General features: G+C 32.1%; 1 protein-coding gene across 2 annotated transcripts in view; it reads left to right on the top strand.

Moving 5' to 3' along the window:
* LOC129914271 (neuronal PAS domain-containing protein 2) overlaps positions 1–7,788 on the top strand; it is a 107,772-nt gene extending 99,984 nt beyond the window's left edge. For both annotated transcript variants that reach the window (XM_055993442.1, XM_055993443.1), the window contains exons 5-11: positions 3,268–3,665; positions 3,732–3,838; positions 3,893–3,971; positions 4,033–4,348; positions 4,408–4,788; positions 4,846–5,552; positions 7,259–7,788. In XM_055993442.1, the coding sequence (XP_055849417.1) occupies positions 3,268–3,665; positions 3,732–3,838; positions 3,893–3,971; positions 4,033–4,348; positions 4,408–4,788; positions 4,846–5,552; positions 7,259–7,751 (2,481 nt within the window). In that variant the 3' untranslated portion in view covers positions 7,752–7,788. The remainder of the gene's footprint in view (positions 1–3,267; positions 3,666–3,731; positions 3,839–3,892; positions 3,972–4,032; positions 4,349–4,407; positions 4,789–4,845; positions 5,553–7,258) is intronic.
* Positions 7,789–12,498: the final 4,710 nt, after the last annotated feature.

Genomic DNA, 12,498 nt, shown 5'->3' with positions numbered 1-12,498 from the left:
ATTTTCCAACACCGTAAAATATCACACAAAATCAGGTGAAAGTAATTTTTGAAGTGTTATAAAAAGAGTGTATAACACAAAAAAATCTGGTTAGTGGACAGAACTCTTTTTACATGTATTATATTTATATGTTCATTCATAAATAAATATCATGTAATTATAATCACAACAAAAACATAGTGTTAAAAAAATAGCCAAGTTCTCCTATGTTGAAATTATGCTGGCACAAAAAGTACTGAGATGTAAAAGTGTACCAAGTTCTAAAGTTTGGGTTCAAATTCGTATCAATAAAATTTTGATTGTTCTCTTGACAATTTTTCTTTTAATTATCGATTTTTAAAGTTATTTCAAAAATTGCCCTTTGTATAAACCAGCTCACCGTTCTACCAAATTTCAACATTCTACGATAACCAGAAGTGCTCTATAATATTTTATGAAAATTCAGCGGAAATGGGCGGATGCCACGCCTACTGAGTTGAAAATTTCAAATTTTCGATTTTTTCCTTTGTATACACCACAATTCCTATCACCGTGTAAAATTTCAAGTTTCTACGATATCGGGAAGTTCTCCATAATTTTGATGATCAGTGAGTCAGTTACGGTTTTTGCGATTTTTGAAGCCCTATATCTCAGAAACTACTCATCGTAGGAGGCTGAAATTTTTTGAGGTGTTTGGTTGTGACGAGCTCAACAAATGTAGTGAGTTTGAAATTTCTAGCATCTTTGGTGTGGAAGTTAGAGGGGGGTCGAAAATGGCCTGAGTTGTTTCCTGTAAATAAGGGTGTAGTGCCAAAGTTGCTAGAGAACTTGGCTGGGCACTACCGTGCCCCTTGATTCCTTCTCGTTTTTTGTAATTTTATATTTTTCCGAAAAAGGACAAAAAGTAAACAGTGAGACATTATGTAAAAGCAAACAGTGAGACATAGATTTTTTAAAAAGCAAACAGTGAGACATATAGATTTTAAAAAAATCTATTATTTTAGCATGACTTCAATATGATTTCGTAGTGTTTTTCTTTCGTTTTTTTTTGGCTTTTTGTTATTTTTTTTTTGAAAAAATGGGTTACAGTAACATAAATTAATTAATTACATACTTGTCAATTACCTAATTATTTGACGTTTTCGTAATTTTTTTTTTTCACCTAAGAATGTCTCACTGATCGCACCCCTTGCAAACAGTGAGACGTTTTGACTTTTTCTACATTTTAGTCCAATGTGATGCTCTCATTCATTCTTTAACTACAATTTTTTTTGCAACATTAAGATAAAATATGTCTTAAGCTGTGTTCAAAGTTTCGTTAAGCTATCTTGAAAACATTCTAAGATAAACCAATTTAAAAAAAGGGTGTCTCACTGTCCGCACCTCTCCCCTACACTGAACCAAATCCTTACGTAAATACAACGAAAAAATTCGTTGAGCCAACGAAAATTTAATTAATTTTCAGCCGATGAAAAATTTAATTGGCTCAACGAAATGGCTTTCATACGTTAATGAAGAACTTCATCAATCAACGAAAACTATAGTATTTTAATGAAATTTTTCATAAAAATTTTTGATCGAGAATTAATGAATTTTTACATCACTTTACGAAATTTTTTCATCGATTAACGTAAAATTTAACTAACCACGGTGATATTTTTCGTAAGTCAATGTATTTTTTCATTAATATATGAAAGAACTTTCGTTAGCTAACGAATTTTTTGGTAAATTTTATGAATATTTAAATTAAATTACGAAAAAATATTCGTTAGCTAACGAAACTTTTCGTCGTATTAATTATTTTTTTAATAGATTATAGTATATATTTATTGGACTTGTTAAATTATTAATTTAATACAGTCCAAACAAAAAATTGGGGTTTCGACCCGGTGGAGCTCACTTGGACTTATCGTGAGACACCTTGTCAAAACGCAAATATTTTTTATATTCAGCTCAACTTACCTAGATTTTTAAACAAAAATCTAATGTGAACTATATCCAGCAAGATTAAATTTTTAATCATTAAAACAGAAATGCACCTAAGTCTAGGTTTTTTTTTTTGTAAGGGAACGATTTTTTTTCTTTAACTGATGTATTTTTTCATAAGCCAATGTAATATTTCATTAGTATATGAAGAATTTTCATATGCTTATGCAGATTTTCGTTAGTTAATGTTGAATTTCATAAGTTAATGAATTTTTTCGTTACTTAATTAAAACTTTGATAAAGTAAGGACAAAATTCTTATTTTTATTCTTTAAAATGAGTATAAAATTTTTCTTTGATTGATGAATCTTTTCATTGAATTGGACTTTTTGACACTTAAAAGGGAAAAAAAGTGTATGAAACGTTTTCATTAATTGAATCGTTTATTTTCAAAACATTATAAGTCCATTTCATCCCAAAAAGTTTCTGACATAATACATTTTGTATTTAACAAGTTTGATTTTAACCTTAAATGCAAATATTATCCTTACACAACAAATTATTTATTTATTAAATTTGAAATCATAAGAATAAATAAAATCATCGTTTTTGTGGGTTCAACAGAAAAAATTCAAAATGGACTTATCATGTTTTGAAAATAAACGATTCAATTGATGAAGGTTTTCATATTACGAAAAATTACATATTTTCGTTGAGACAACGAAAGTTTCGTTGGGCCAACGAAAATGTAGTGTATGAAACGATTTTCGTAATTTTACGAAATTTATTATTTTCAGTGTAATAAGACACAGCCAAAAGTACCTAACTTACTACAAGTCTGCCTAGTTTGCGCACCCAGAACCGACCCAACTAATACTCTTTGAAAAGGTATAGTATACGAGGGCTTTAATGGCCACATTATAAATAAAATTATAAAGAAATCAGTAGGAAACTTCGTTCTTGTTGATTCTCATCAATTGGTGTCACCAAAAGCTATGAAAATTAAATCGATATAATCAATTATTCAGGTCTTTTTGGCATTGAAACGGCGAGATTTTCAGCTATGGGATTTTTTTTTCCCGAGATTTTGTGAACTAAGATTTGGTTATTAATCTCCTTTAAGCTCATTAGCGCGATTTGATTCAACAAAACGGCTTTTTAAACGACTTTACTAACGTATTATATGTATTAATGTATATAAAATCTCTACTGCTACTTTTTTCAAATGTTTAGTTGATTTGTTTACTAAGAACCCCTTTTTTCGAATCTTCTTCCAGTACTAAAATTTTCATTAATTAAAGTATTAAATTTATCACTTTCCTAAACATTTTTCTATAAATCTGATTTTTTTCTATTCTTACAGTCCGACATCGTTCATCAATCAGTATACGAGCTAGTTCATTCCGAAGATCGTGAAGAACTCCAACGCCAATTACTGTGGAACTCCTTTCTACCCGCCGATATGTCCAGTATGCAATTGGCTGATGCTTTAGCTCCAGACAAAACAGCATTTCTCGAGCGAAGTTTTACCGTGCGCTTCCGATGTCTATTGGACAACACTTCCGGTTTCCTGCGTCTTGACATACGTGGTCGAATAAAAATTCTTCACGGTCAAAATCGCAAGACCGAAGAACCTCCCTTAGCACTATTTGCCTATTGTACACCATTTGGACCGCCAAGTCTGTTAGAAATTCCTCATAAGGAAAATATGTTTAAGTCAAAGCATAAGCTTGATCTGTCGCTGGTTTCGATGGATCAAAGGTATGACAAAACAACAACATAAATATCCTTTATCCTCATATATCGTTTATCTATGTTTAATCTTAGAGGAAAGATGATATTGGGTTATTCCGATTCAGAACTGATAAATTTGGGTGGTTATGATTTGGTGCATTATGATGATCTGGCATATGTTGCAAGTGCACATCAAGAATGTAAGTTTTATATCCTTATCGACTGTGAAATTCTAATTTGAACTTATTCTAAAGTGTTGAAGACGGGAGCCTCTGGAATGATTGCATATCGTTACCAAAAGAAAGATGGCGAATGGCAGTGGCTTCAAACAAGGTTTGTCTTGATTAAGAACTTCCCGGAGAACAAGTTTTTGAAAAAAACCTTTTTCCTTTAGTTCCCGTTTGGTCTATAAGAATTCCAAGCCAGATTTTGTGATCTGTACTCATCGCCAGCTAATGGACGAAGAGGGAAGGGATCTTTTGGGCAAGAGAACAATGGATTTTAAAGTGAGTTACTTGGACACTGGACTGGCGTCGACGTATTTTTCGGAAGCTGATCAGTTGGTAGTAGCTCCAAGCGGATCACCGAATTCTCTTCCACCTCCTGTAACACCAACGAGGCCCAATCGGCGGTATAAAACTCAGCTTCGGGATTTTCTATCAACATGTAGGTCGAAACGCAAAATGCAACAGACATCTCCACTTGGACAGGTACTTTTCGTTAAACGTCGAATATTGGATAGTTTTGTTTATCTTTTCATTCTTTAAAGGTAACTTCACCAGCTCCAGTTGTTGAATACATTCCCGATCCAGCTGTAGCTGTCGCTGCTGCTTACTCCAATCTCAATCCAATGTACACCACTTCGCCATATGCGTCTGCAGCTGACAATCTTTACATGAGTCCTTCGGTGCACTCAACAAACTTCTATCCAGTTACCGAAAACATCTTCCATCAATACCGGCTACAAGGTGTTAGTGGGTATTACCCCGACTATCATCATCACACAGCACCCCCAGCTTCCTATGTTACAAATGGTTTCCTATCCTACGATGGCTACACAATCGCCCCCAAAGAAGACAAATGGCAGGAATCTAGTAAATATTACAGTGGCTATAGCAGTGGCTATGGAAGTCCGACCTCAACACCACAGGTAGGTATCATGACCAGGAAAAGCCTATGTCAAATTTTTGTAGGAATCCTTTTACAGATATCACTGAAAACGCCAAAATCTTCCCCTCAAGTTATGGAGGTAGTATCCTGTTCGTCGGATGGTCCGTCGCCAGTTAATCCCGCTTCATCGATTCCGGCCAACTCGAGCACCACGAATGGTGTAACACCGAAAGTTGAGATGGCCTCTCATGATCCTTACGAACGTCAAACGGTTCTAATGTGGGGTACAAGTGGCAGTCGTGATGCAACACCCCGTTCGCCGCAAGATGCTTCGCCAACATCAGCTGCTGCCAATGGAATCTATGGTGATGGACAATTGGTGAATGGAACTGGTTCGGGGAAGGATGGAAAAATTCCTACTCCAGAATCGTACCATCTTCACCAACATCCTGCGAGTGATGATGCAGCAATGTATGCTCATCATCGAATAGCTGCGGATGGTTCACACATACAATCACCGCATAGCCATTCAGCTGAGGCATTGCTTCATGTTGCATCTAATCAGCCAGTTAATCATTTGTCACATCCTCATGCCACCTCCCATCAACATCATCATCATAGTGCTGTTGGTGCGACGGGCCATCAGCATCAACATCACCATCATATGCAGCAGCAATCTGTTGTTGGAGCCGGTTCCAATGGCAGCGAGGTATGGAGTCCTGCGTCCTACTCGCAATATTCGCAGTATTTTACTTATCACCATCACCACCACCACCACTCAGCCACTCAGCACGCTAGCACTCAGTGAGTGTCAAATTAGAAAAAAAAAAAAAATAGTTGACAATATTCCCCAATAGAGACTTTTCTAAGTTTCCGTCTCATTGTGAATAGCGAATCGAACCTTACGTATTTGATAATTTCATATTTTCGAAAAATTACCAATTGGATTGAAAGTTCGACTTGCTATTCATAATGTAGCCCTTAGTATCCTTTAACCTGCTTATGTATGCTTAAAATTAGTCCAGAATTTTTTTTTTTTTTTGTAAGAAAATTTGTTTGCACAGAGTTGTTCTCGAGATTTAGGTAAGTGCGTTCAAATAGAAGCTGGCTTTTACAAATTTTATGATTTCTTTTATTTTTTTCCTTATATTTGTTCTGCTTAAAATTAAGTTATTACTTTTCAAAGTAAGTTTTTGGGGCAAGTAAAGAATTAAAAACTATTAGTAAGTGTATTTAAAATTAACTAAGGCCTATAGGCTTTGTAACAGTAACCATATGTGACTAAATCTTGACTATTGTATAACATTTTTCAAAAGGTTTTCAGATCGCCAACAAAAATCTTTAAAAAATAAATTTCTCCTTTTTTTTAGCTAAATGCATAGGTCTGTTCACTGTGATCTCATATCTGTAAACCAAAACTTGTTTTAAGACTTTGATCCGAAAATATCTGCCTCCGAATGAAAAAAAAAATATATTTTGGATTTCAAATAATTCAGCAACCCGAACTCTTACAAACTTTTGGTTTTCAGTTATGAATAGAGTCTAAAGAGTCCTTTCTTTTGATGCCCCATTCGATGTATTTGGGGAAAATTTTGGAAAATTCCAAATTTTTAGACAAAATATAGGTATTTTGGATTTCAAATAATTCAGCAACTCGAACTCTTACAAACTTTTGGCTTTCAGTTATGAATAGAGTCTAAAGAGTCCTTTCTTTTGATGCCCCATTCGATGTATTTGGGGAAAATTTTTGAAAATTCAAAATTTTTAGACAAGGGGTAGGTCCCTTGGAAAATTGTCGAAAATCTTAAAAAAATAAATTTGTAATTTTTTTAGCTGAATGCATTATGCCTGTTCACTGTGATCTCATACCTGAAAAACCAAAACTTGTTTCGGGACTTTGATCCGAAAATATTTGCCTCCGAATGAAAAAAAATATATATTTTGGATTGCAAATAATTCAGCAACCCGAACTCCTACAATCTTCTGGTTTTCAGTTATGAATATAGTCTAAAGAAACCTTTCTTTTGATATCTCACTCGATTAACTTAGAAGAAATTTTTTAAAATACACTTTTTTTCGGCATTTTTTTTTTTCGAAAATCTGAGGCAAAGCCATTCATGCAACGCATTGCAGATTTGTTTTTGATATGCTCAAAAATTAGTGTGTAATTAATTTGGAAGACTTTTGCGAAGGTAACAGTGTTTTAAAAGCTCTATTTTGAGGCAAATGTGAGAGGCAAAAAGTTGCACAGTTTAGTTTTATTCTTTTTGAGCGAATTTATTGTTCTGTGCTTATTAAGCAAAACATACTTAAACCTAGGTTGGTACTCGTAGATATTAGCTTTGTTTTATTTTCCTCGTGATCCAGATATTAGCTTAGTAGAACAGCTCTGTCAAGTAACTAGATTAGCCTTTATTATAGTCTGTCTAACTAACTGTTATATTGCACTTACACACTTATTTAATGTAAAATTAAAAAATCTTAAAACTAACTTATCATCATATTAACAGCTCATCCAGCAGCAACAACAACAGCAATCCATCGCATCATTATCCTTTGCGCAGCAACAACAGCCACTCCAGCGAATACACGGATGTCCATCATCAGCCTCATCCAGTTCATCACCATCATCCACCACATCACCATCCGGACAGCAACAGCAGCACCAACACCACATCAACCATCACCACCAACAACAACAACAACAACAGCAGCAGCAACAACAACAACAACAGCAGCAGCACCACCAACACCACCTCGCAATCATCGCATCACCCATCATCATCGCAGCACCAGCAGCCGCACCACCCACATCCTCTACATCCTCATCCTCATCATCCTCGTCATGCGGCGGCGGCAGCAGCGGTGGTGGCGGCAGCAGTGGCCACAGCATCGGGAGGCACCATATCTCAAATATCACCGCTCACACAGCTCTCGCATACGCATCCAGTGCGTTCTCCGATCAACCGGACGGGAGTCCTTTGTTGTCCTTCTCTGAGGTGACCAACACCTTATTAAACCAATAAACAAAAACACCAGGCATTAAGTTTTTTTTTGCTTGCCTATATCATACACTTGCTACATTAGATACTACTCTTTTATATCTACAAAAAATTGCTTTCCAAAATGAATCAAACGCGTTATTCATTTGCGTGCTATATAAATGCTATCCGAACCGATTGCCAAACTATGGACTATCGAATCTTCCACGACAACAAAACAAAAAACCGCTAACAATCTTATAAGAAACATTAACAAAAAACCAACAAAAAATAATTTCCAGGTATCTTATAGAGTAAAAAAAATGTTGCAATATTATTTGTATCCTTTCCCATCTCTCTGTCTCTCTCTGAATTTTTATCGAAAATCCAAACCACCAAAACTAACAAAACAATACCCTAAGAGTTTCAACTACAGTATCTTTAAACTATCTTTAAGTGCATTTTTACCTATTTTTATAAAAAAAAACAAAACAAAACAACAACAAAAGAAATGAAACTATAACAACAACAAAGCATTGGTGAATAGGTTTTAATCTGCCATGCTGGATTGGAGTTTGTGAAAAGAAAAATAATACACTCGGGCGTATACGTTATATATACTTTTTTTTTTATTTTAAGTTATGCATTCGTACAAAAAAAAAAGTTGAGATAACATTTTCCATGACATTACGATGGTAGAGAATGCCAAAAAAGTGGGTCCTGGAAGTCCGTCTGTCTGTTTGTCTGTCTGTCTGTATAAGGAGCTATAGCCTAAACGGATGGACCGATTAATGTCAAACTTAGTATGTAGCGTTATTTGGCGACTCTCCAGAGGTGTTTTTGGAATTAATTTTTTTGGACCAAAAATAACGGTACTTGTCATATACTGATTTTAGTAAAATTGAAATATCTCAAAAACAGCTCCAACGATTTTGTTTGAAAAATTCAAATGTTAGTTTTAAGCTAAGGTCTATCTTCTAATGAAAAAGTTTTTTTTGGAAAATCATTATTAACGGTACCTACCATAGAACCGTTTTTTTTCAAATCCGATTATCTCCGAAATTGCTTATTCGATTTCAACGAAACTTTTTGTGAAGAAGCATTTATACAATTTAAATATAAGCCAAAAAACAAATTTCCAAAAAAATAATTTTTGGATTTTCGCAAACGGGACATTGAATTTTGTTGAAATTTTGTTTTTACATGCTGATTAGTGATTTCTACAAAATGGCATACCAATTTTATTTTAAAACTTTTTTTCCAAAAAATTATTTATATAAAAGTAGTTTTTTAAAAAACGGTTCTAACGATTTTGAAAATTTATTTTCTAAAAATGAACCTTAATATATCAAATAAAACTGCTTACTTGTTTTGTGGGGCAATTTGATTTCAGATTTTATTTTATTTTTTTTTTAAACGAATTTTATTTTTTTTTTTTTCAAATTTCTATATAAAAAGTCTTAAAAATTTAAGCAACTTTAACTCTAAGAGCAAGTTCGTGCGACCCAGTCGTGCATTTTTATTCTTATTACAACTACGTCAAGATGTGGAAGTTCTCCATTATTTTCATACTCAACTGTAAACTGTTTCATCGAATGAAAAGAATTTAAAGCAGTTATTGTAGAATTAATAGACTAGATTTTAGGATTATAAAAATGTCATCGACATATTTTGTTATTATTTTTGGCTTATCTGGGAATTTTATCAGAATCCTTATCTAATAATAGCCCAGTAATTTTAGTCATTTTTTACCCCAATCTGCGGAAAAATTTGTTAGAATTTAAGCTTGTTCGAAATAAAGAGACACGTCTTAATGAGGCAAAGTTTATTGAAAGAATGTAATGAGAAAAAGAATTACATGAAATGATAAAACAAAGAATATTACAATGGAACAAAGAAGAAAGAACAAATATATAGTATTGCCATAATAACATAATTTTAACAAAATTCCTACTGGGCTCGATTTTGGTATAGACCTTCGTTACGGCGCGGCGTTGTTATGAAGATGTGAAAAATCGACATTGATATCGAGTCCGCGTTAGAAGTTATAGAGGTCAAAAGGTCCCGAAAATCAGTTTTTCGCATATATCTCGTGACCTGTTGCTCGGAGGTCAATAGAGGCCTATCGCAAAACTGTTCGTCATAAAATAATCTACAAATGTTGCCTTATGCATTTTTGCATTGGCTAAATGTCGAAAAATTGTTTTTAACGTCTAAATCAAGATTTTGTTGATGTAATGAAATCCGTACACAACGTTATGGACCTCTGCCGGAGTATTATCGAGTTTAATAATTTCTCTCAGTCAAAAACTTGAAACATTCTAAACGGTTTTCGATAAACCAATTTCCGATTCAACTGAAACTGAATCTTTAACATAGAAGGAGTGATTTTATGCATTCCCAAAAATTTCGGGTCTACCGAGGACGAATTACTCAGTTAATTTTATTTTATCAATGAAGTATCTAAATAATTTTGTGTTATAAAATTGTTAAGTGATGGGATTTATTATGACACAAAAAAATCCTATTAGGACAAGCAAAGTAAAACTTATAAAAAATATAAAATCAAAATATATTAACTTCGCTCTTTTCAAATAACCCGAAACGAACTTCCATGCATTGCAGATAGAAACTGAATCACCAATGTTCCTTTTATCTAAGTAGCTCTAAGAATTTCAAATCCATTTTAACATCGGTTATACTTTGTTTTCTGTGATACAACAAAAAAAAAATAGTAATATAATTGCAAATAGTAAGAAAAAAGTATGCAAATATTTCCACATCAATCAAAAATTAATAAAATTTAAGATAACTCGTATATTTCATAAAAAAAAATCTAATACACTATTACAAAAAAAATAATTAATAAATGTTTGTTCAATTTACAAGTATTACAACAAAAATTAATCCTTAATAATTTTAAGCACAAATATATTTCTAAGTAATTCCTTTAAACTAATTTAGATATAATAAAATAATGTAATACAAGACAAAAGCAATGTTAAATATAAATTTAAAAAAAAAATTAAATATTTTCTAAGTTAAATCATAGTTCAACCAAAGACATAAAAAAAAAAAAAAACAAATGGAAAACAATTGTAGTGAGTGAATATAAAATCAACATAAACTAAGGATGCTATTTAAATTGGTTGATGTACTATTATTCTAAGAACAGCTAGGTTGTAAATTATTATTAAAAAAAATAATGAAATGTATCTATAATAATATAATTATCTATTACTCTTTATTATTTTTTTTTTGTTTTAAAAAAATAATAAAAAAAAAATAAAACTGATTTATTTGGGTATATAAAATATTTAATTTTATTACAAAAACTTGTCCAGTCCACACTATTTTAAATGGAAATATATATGAAATAAAATAATTTTAATAAATACTTAGAATTTAAATTAAATAATATTTGAATACTAAATTCTATTATAAATATATTATTAACAAAAAATAATTATATTTGATCTTCTAGTCGACATTATTCATAAAATAATAATAATTAATTTTATATTAAGAAAAATAAAAAATATTATAATTTATTCATATTTACTTTATGATATGAAAATAAATAAAATTACATCAATACCACAATAAACTTTCTTGATCTTCTTTCAAAAGCATAACATTTTTCATTTTTAATAGTATTTACGTTTTTAAATATAAAAAAAATAAAATAACATGAGATAACAGTATGAATGTGAATACTAATTTAATGTAAAATCAAAATTATAGCCCAATATAAAATTTCAAAAACTTGTTTTATTTTAATAAAGATAATATTTGAGAAAGGTTATTTAGACTTTGAAGGTTTTCTAAACCTATAAAAAAGAGAGCTAACGCTGTAGGTAGGCTTTTTAAAAATTTCGACTGTACGGCCGGGTTCTCTAACAATTTGCTTTAGTTTTTCCATTAGATAGCACATTTTTTTTTTTATTTCATTTAAAAATTAAAATTGCAAGATAAAGACTGCATAATAGTACTCAATGATTCTCAAGGAGTGTTAAAAATGTTCGTGTTTTTGAACAAAATTGTAATTTATGCCGTACTGTTTTTGAAATATTTTTCAACACAAAGTTTTTATCTCACCCGCTCATGCTACGTAGCTGACTAGGGAAACCAGGGCCAAGATTAAGTAAAATTTATACGAAATCTAAATTGGTTCATATCTTCCGGTCGCGCATCGGTTCAGAAGTTTGAAAAAATAAAATTTAAAATGGTATTTTTACAAAAAAACATCTTATTTTTTGAATGAACATAGTAGCTTTTAACAACTCTTATTGTGCATCTGCCGATCAAAAGGCTTTGACTTTTTATTTGGCGTCAAAAATAACACCGGCACACAAAAAAAGTGTAATGTACCAGGAACCAGACCTATCTTTCTATATGTTTTTGGACCCGATGAATTTGTCCGAACACCCTCCAGTTTTGAGAAAAATGCAAAAAACTCCAAAAACGTCATAAAAATGCAAACAAAATGTAGTCAGAGCTCAAAACTGGAGGGTGACCGGGCCAAACAGACTTGAAATTTGGATTCAGCGTGTCCAAAAACATATAGAAAGATAGGTCTGGTTCCTGGTACATGACAATTTTTTTTTTTTTTGTGCCAGTGAAAATTTTCACGGAAAGTCACGAAATTTTGTACAATATTAGTATGAGAAATGCGAAAAAGCTTCTAAATTTTTTTTATTAAAAATAGTCTTTTCAAAAACTGCGATCAGAATAAGCGTTTATAGAATTTTGTTTTTCCAATCTGAATA

Source organism: Episyrphus balteatus, chromosome 3, assembly GCF_945859705.1.
Source record: "Episyrphus balteatus chromosome 3, idEpiBalt1.1, whole genome shotgun sequence".
Lineage (NCBI taxonomy): Eukaryota > Metazoa > Arthropoda > Insecta > Diptera > Syrphidae > Episyrphus > Episyrphus balteatus.
The sequence above is the reverse complement of the archived record's forward strand: the minus strand, read 5'-3'. Positions and strand labels throughout refer to the sequence as shown.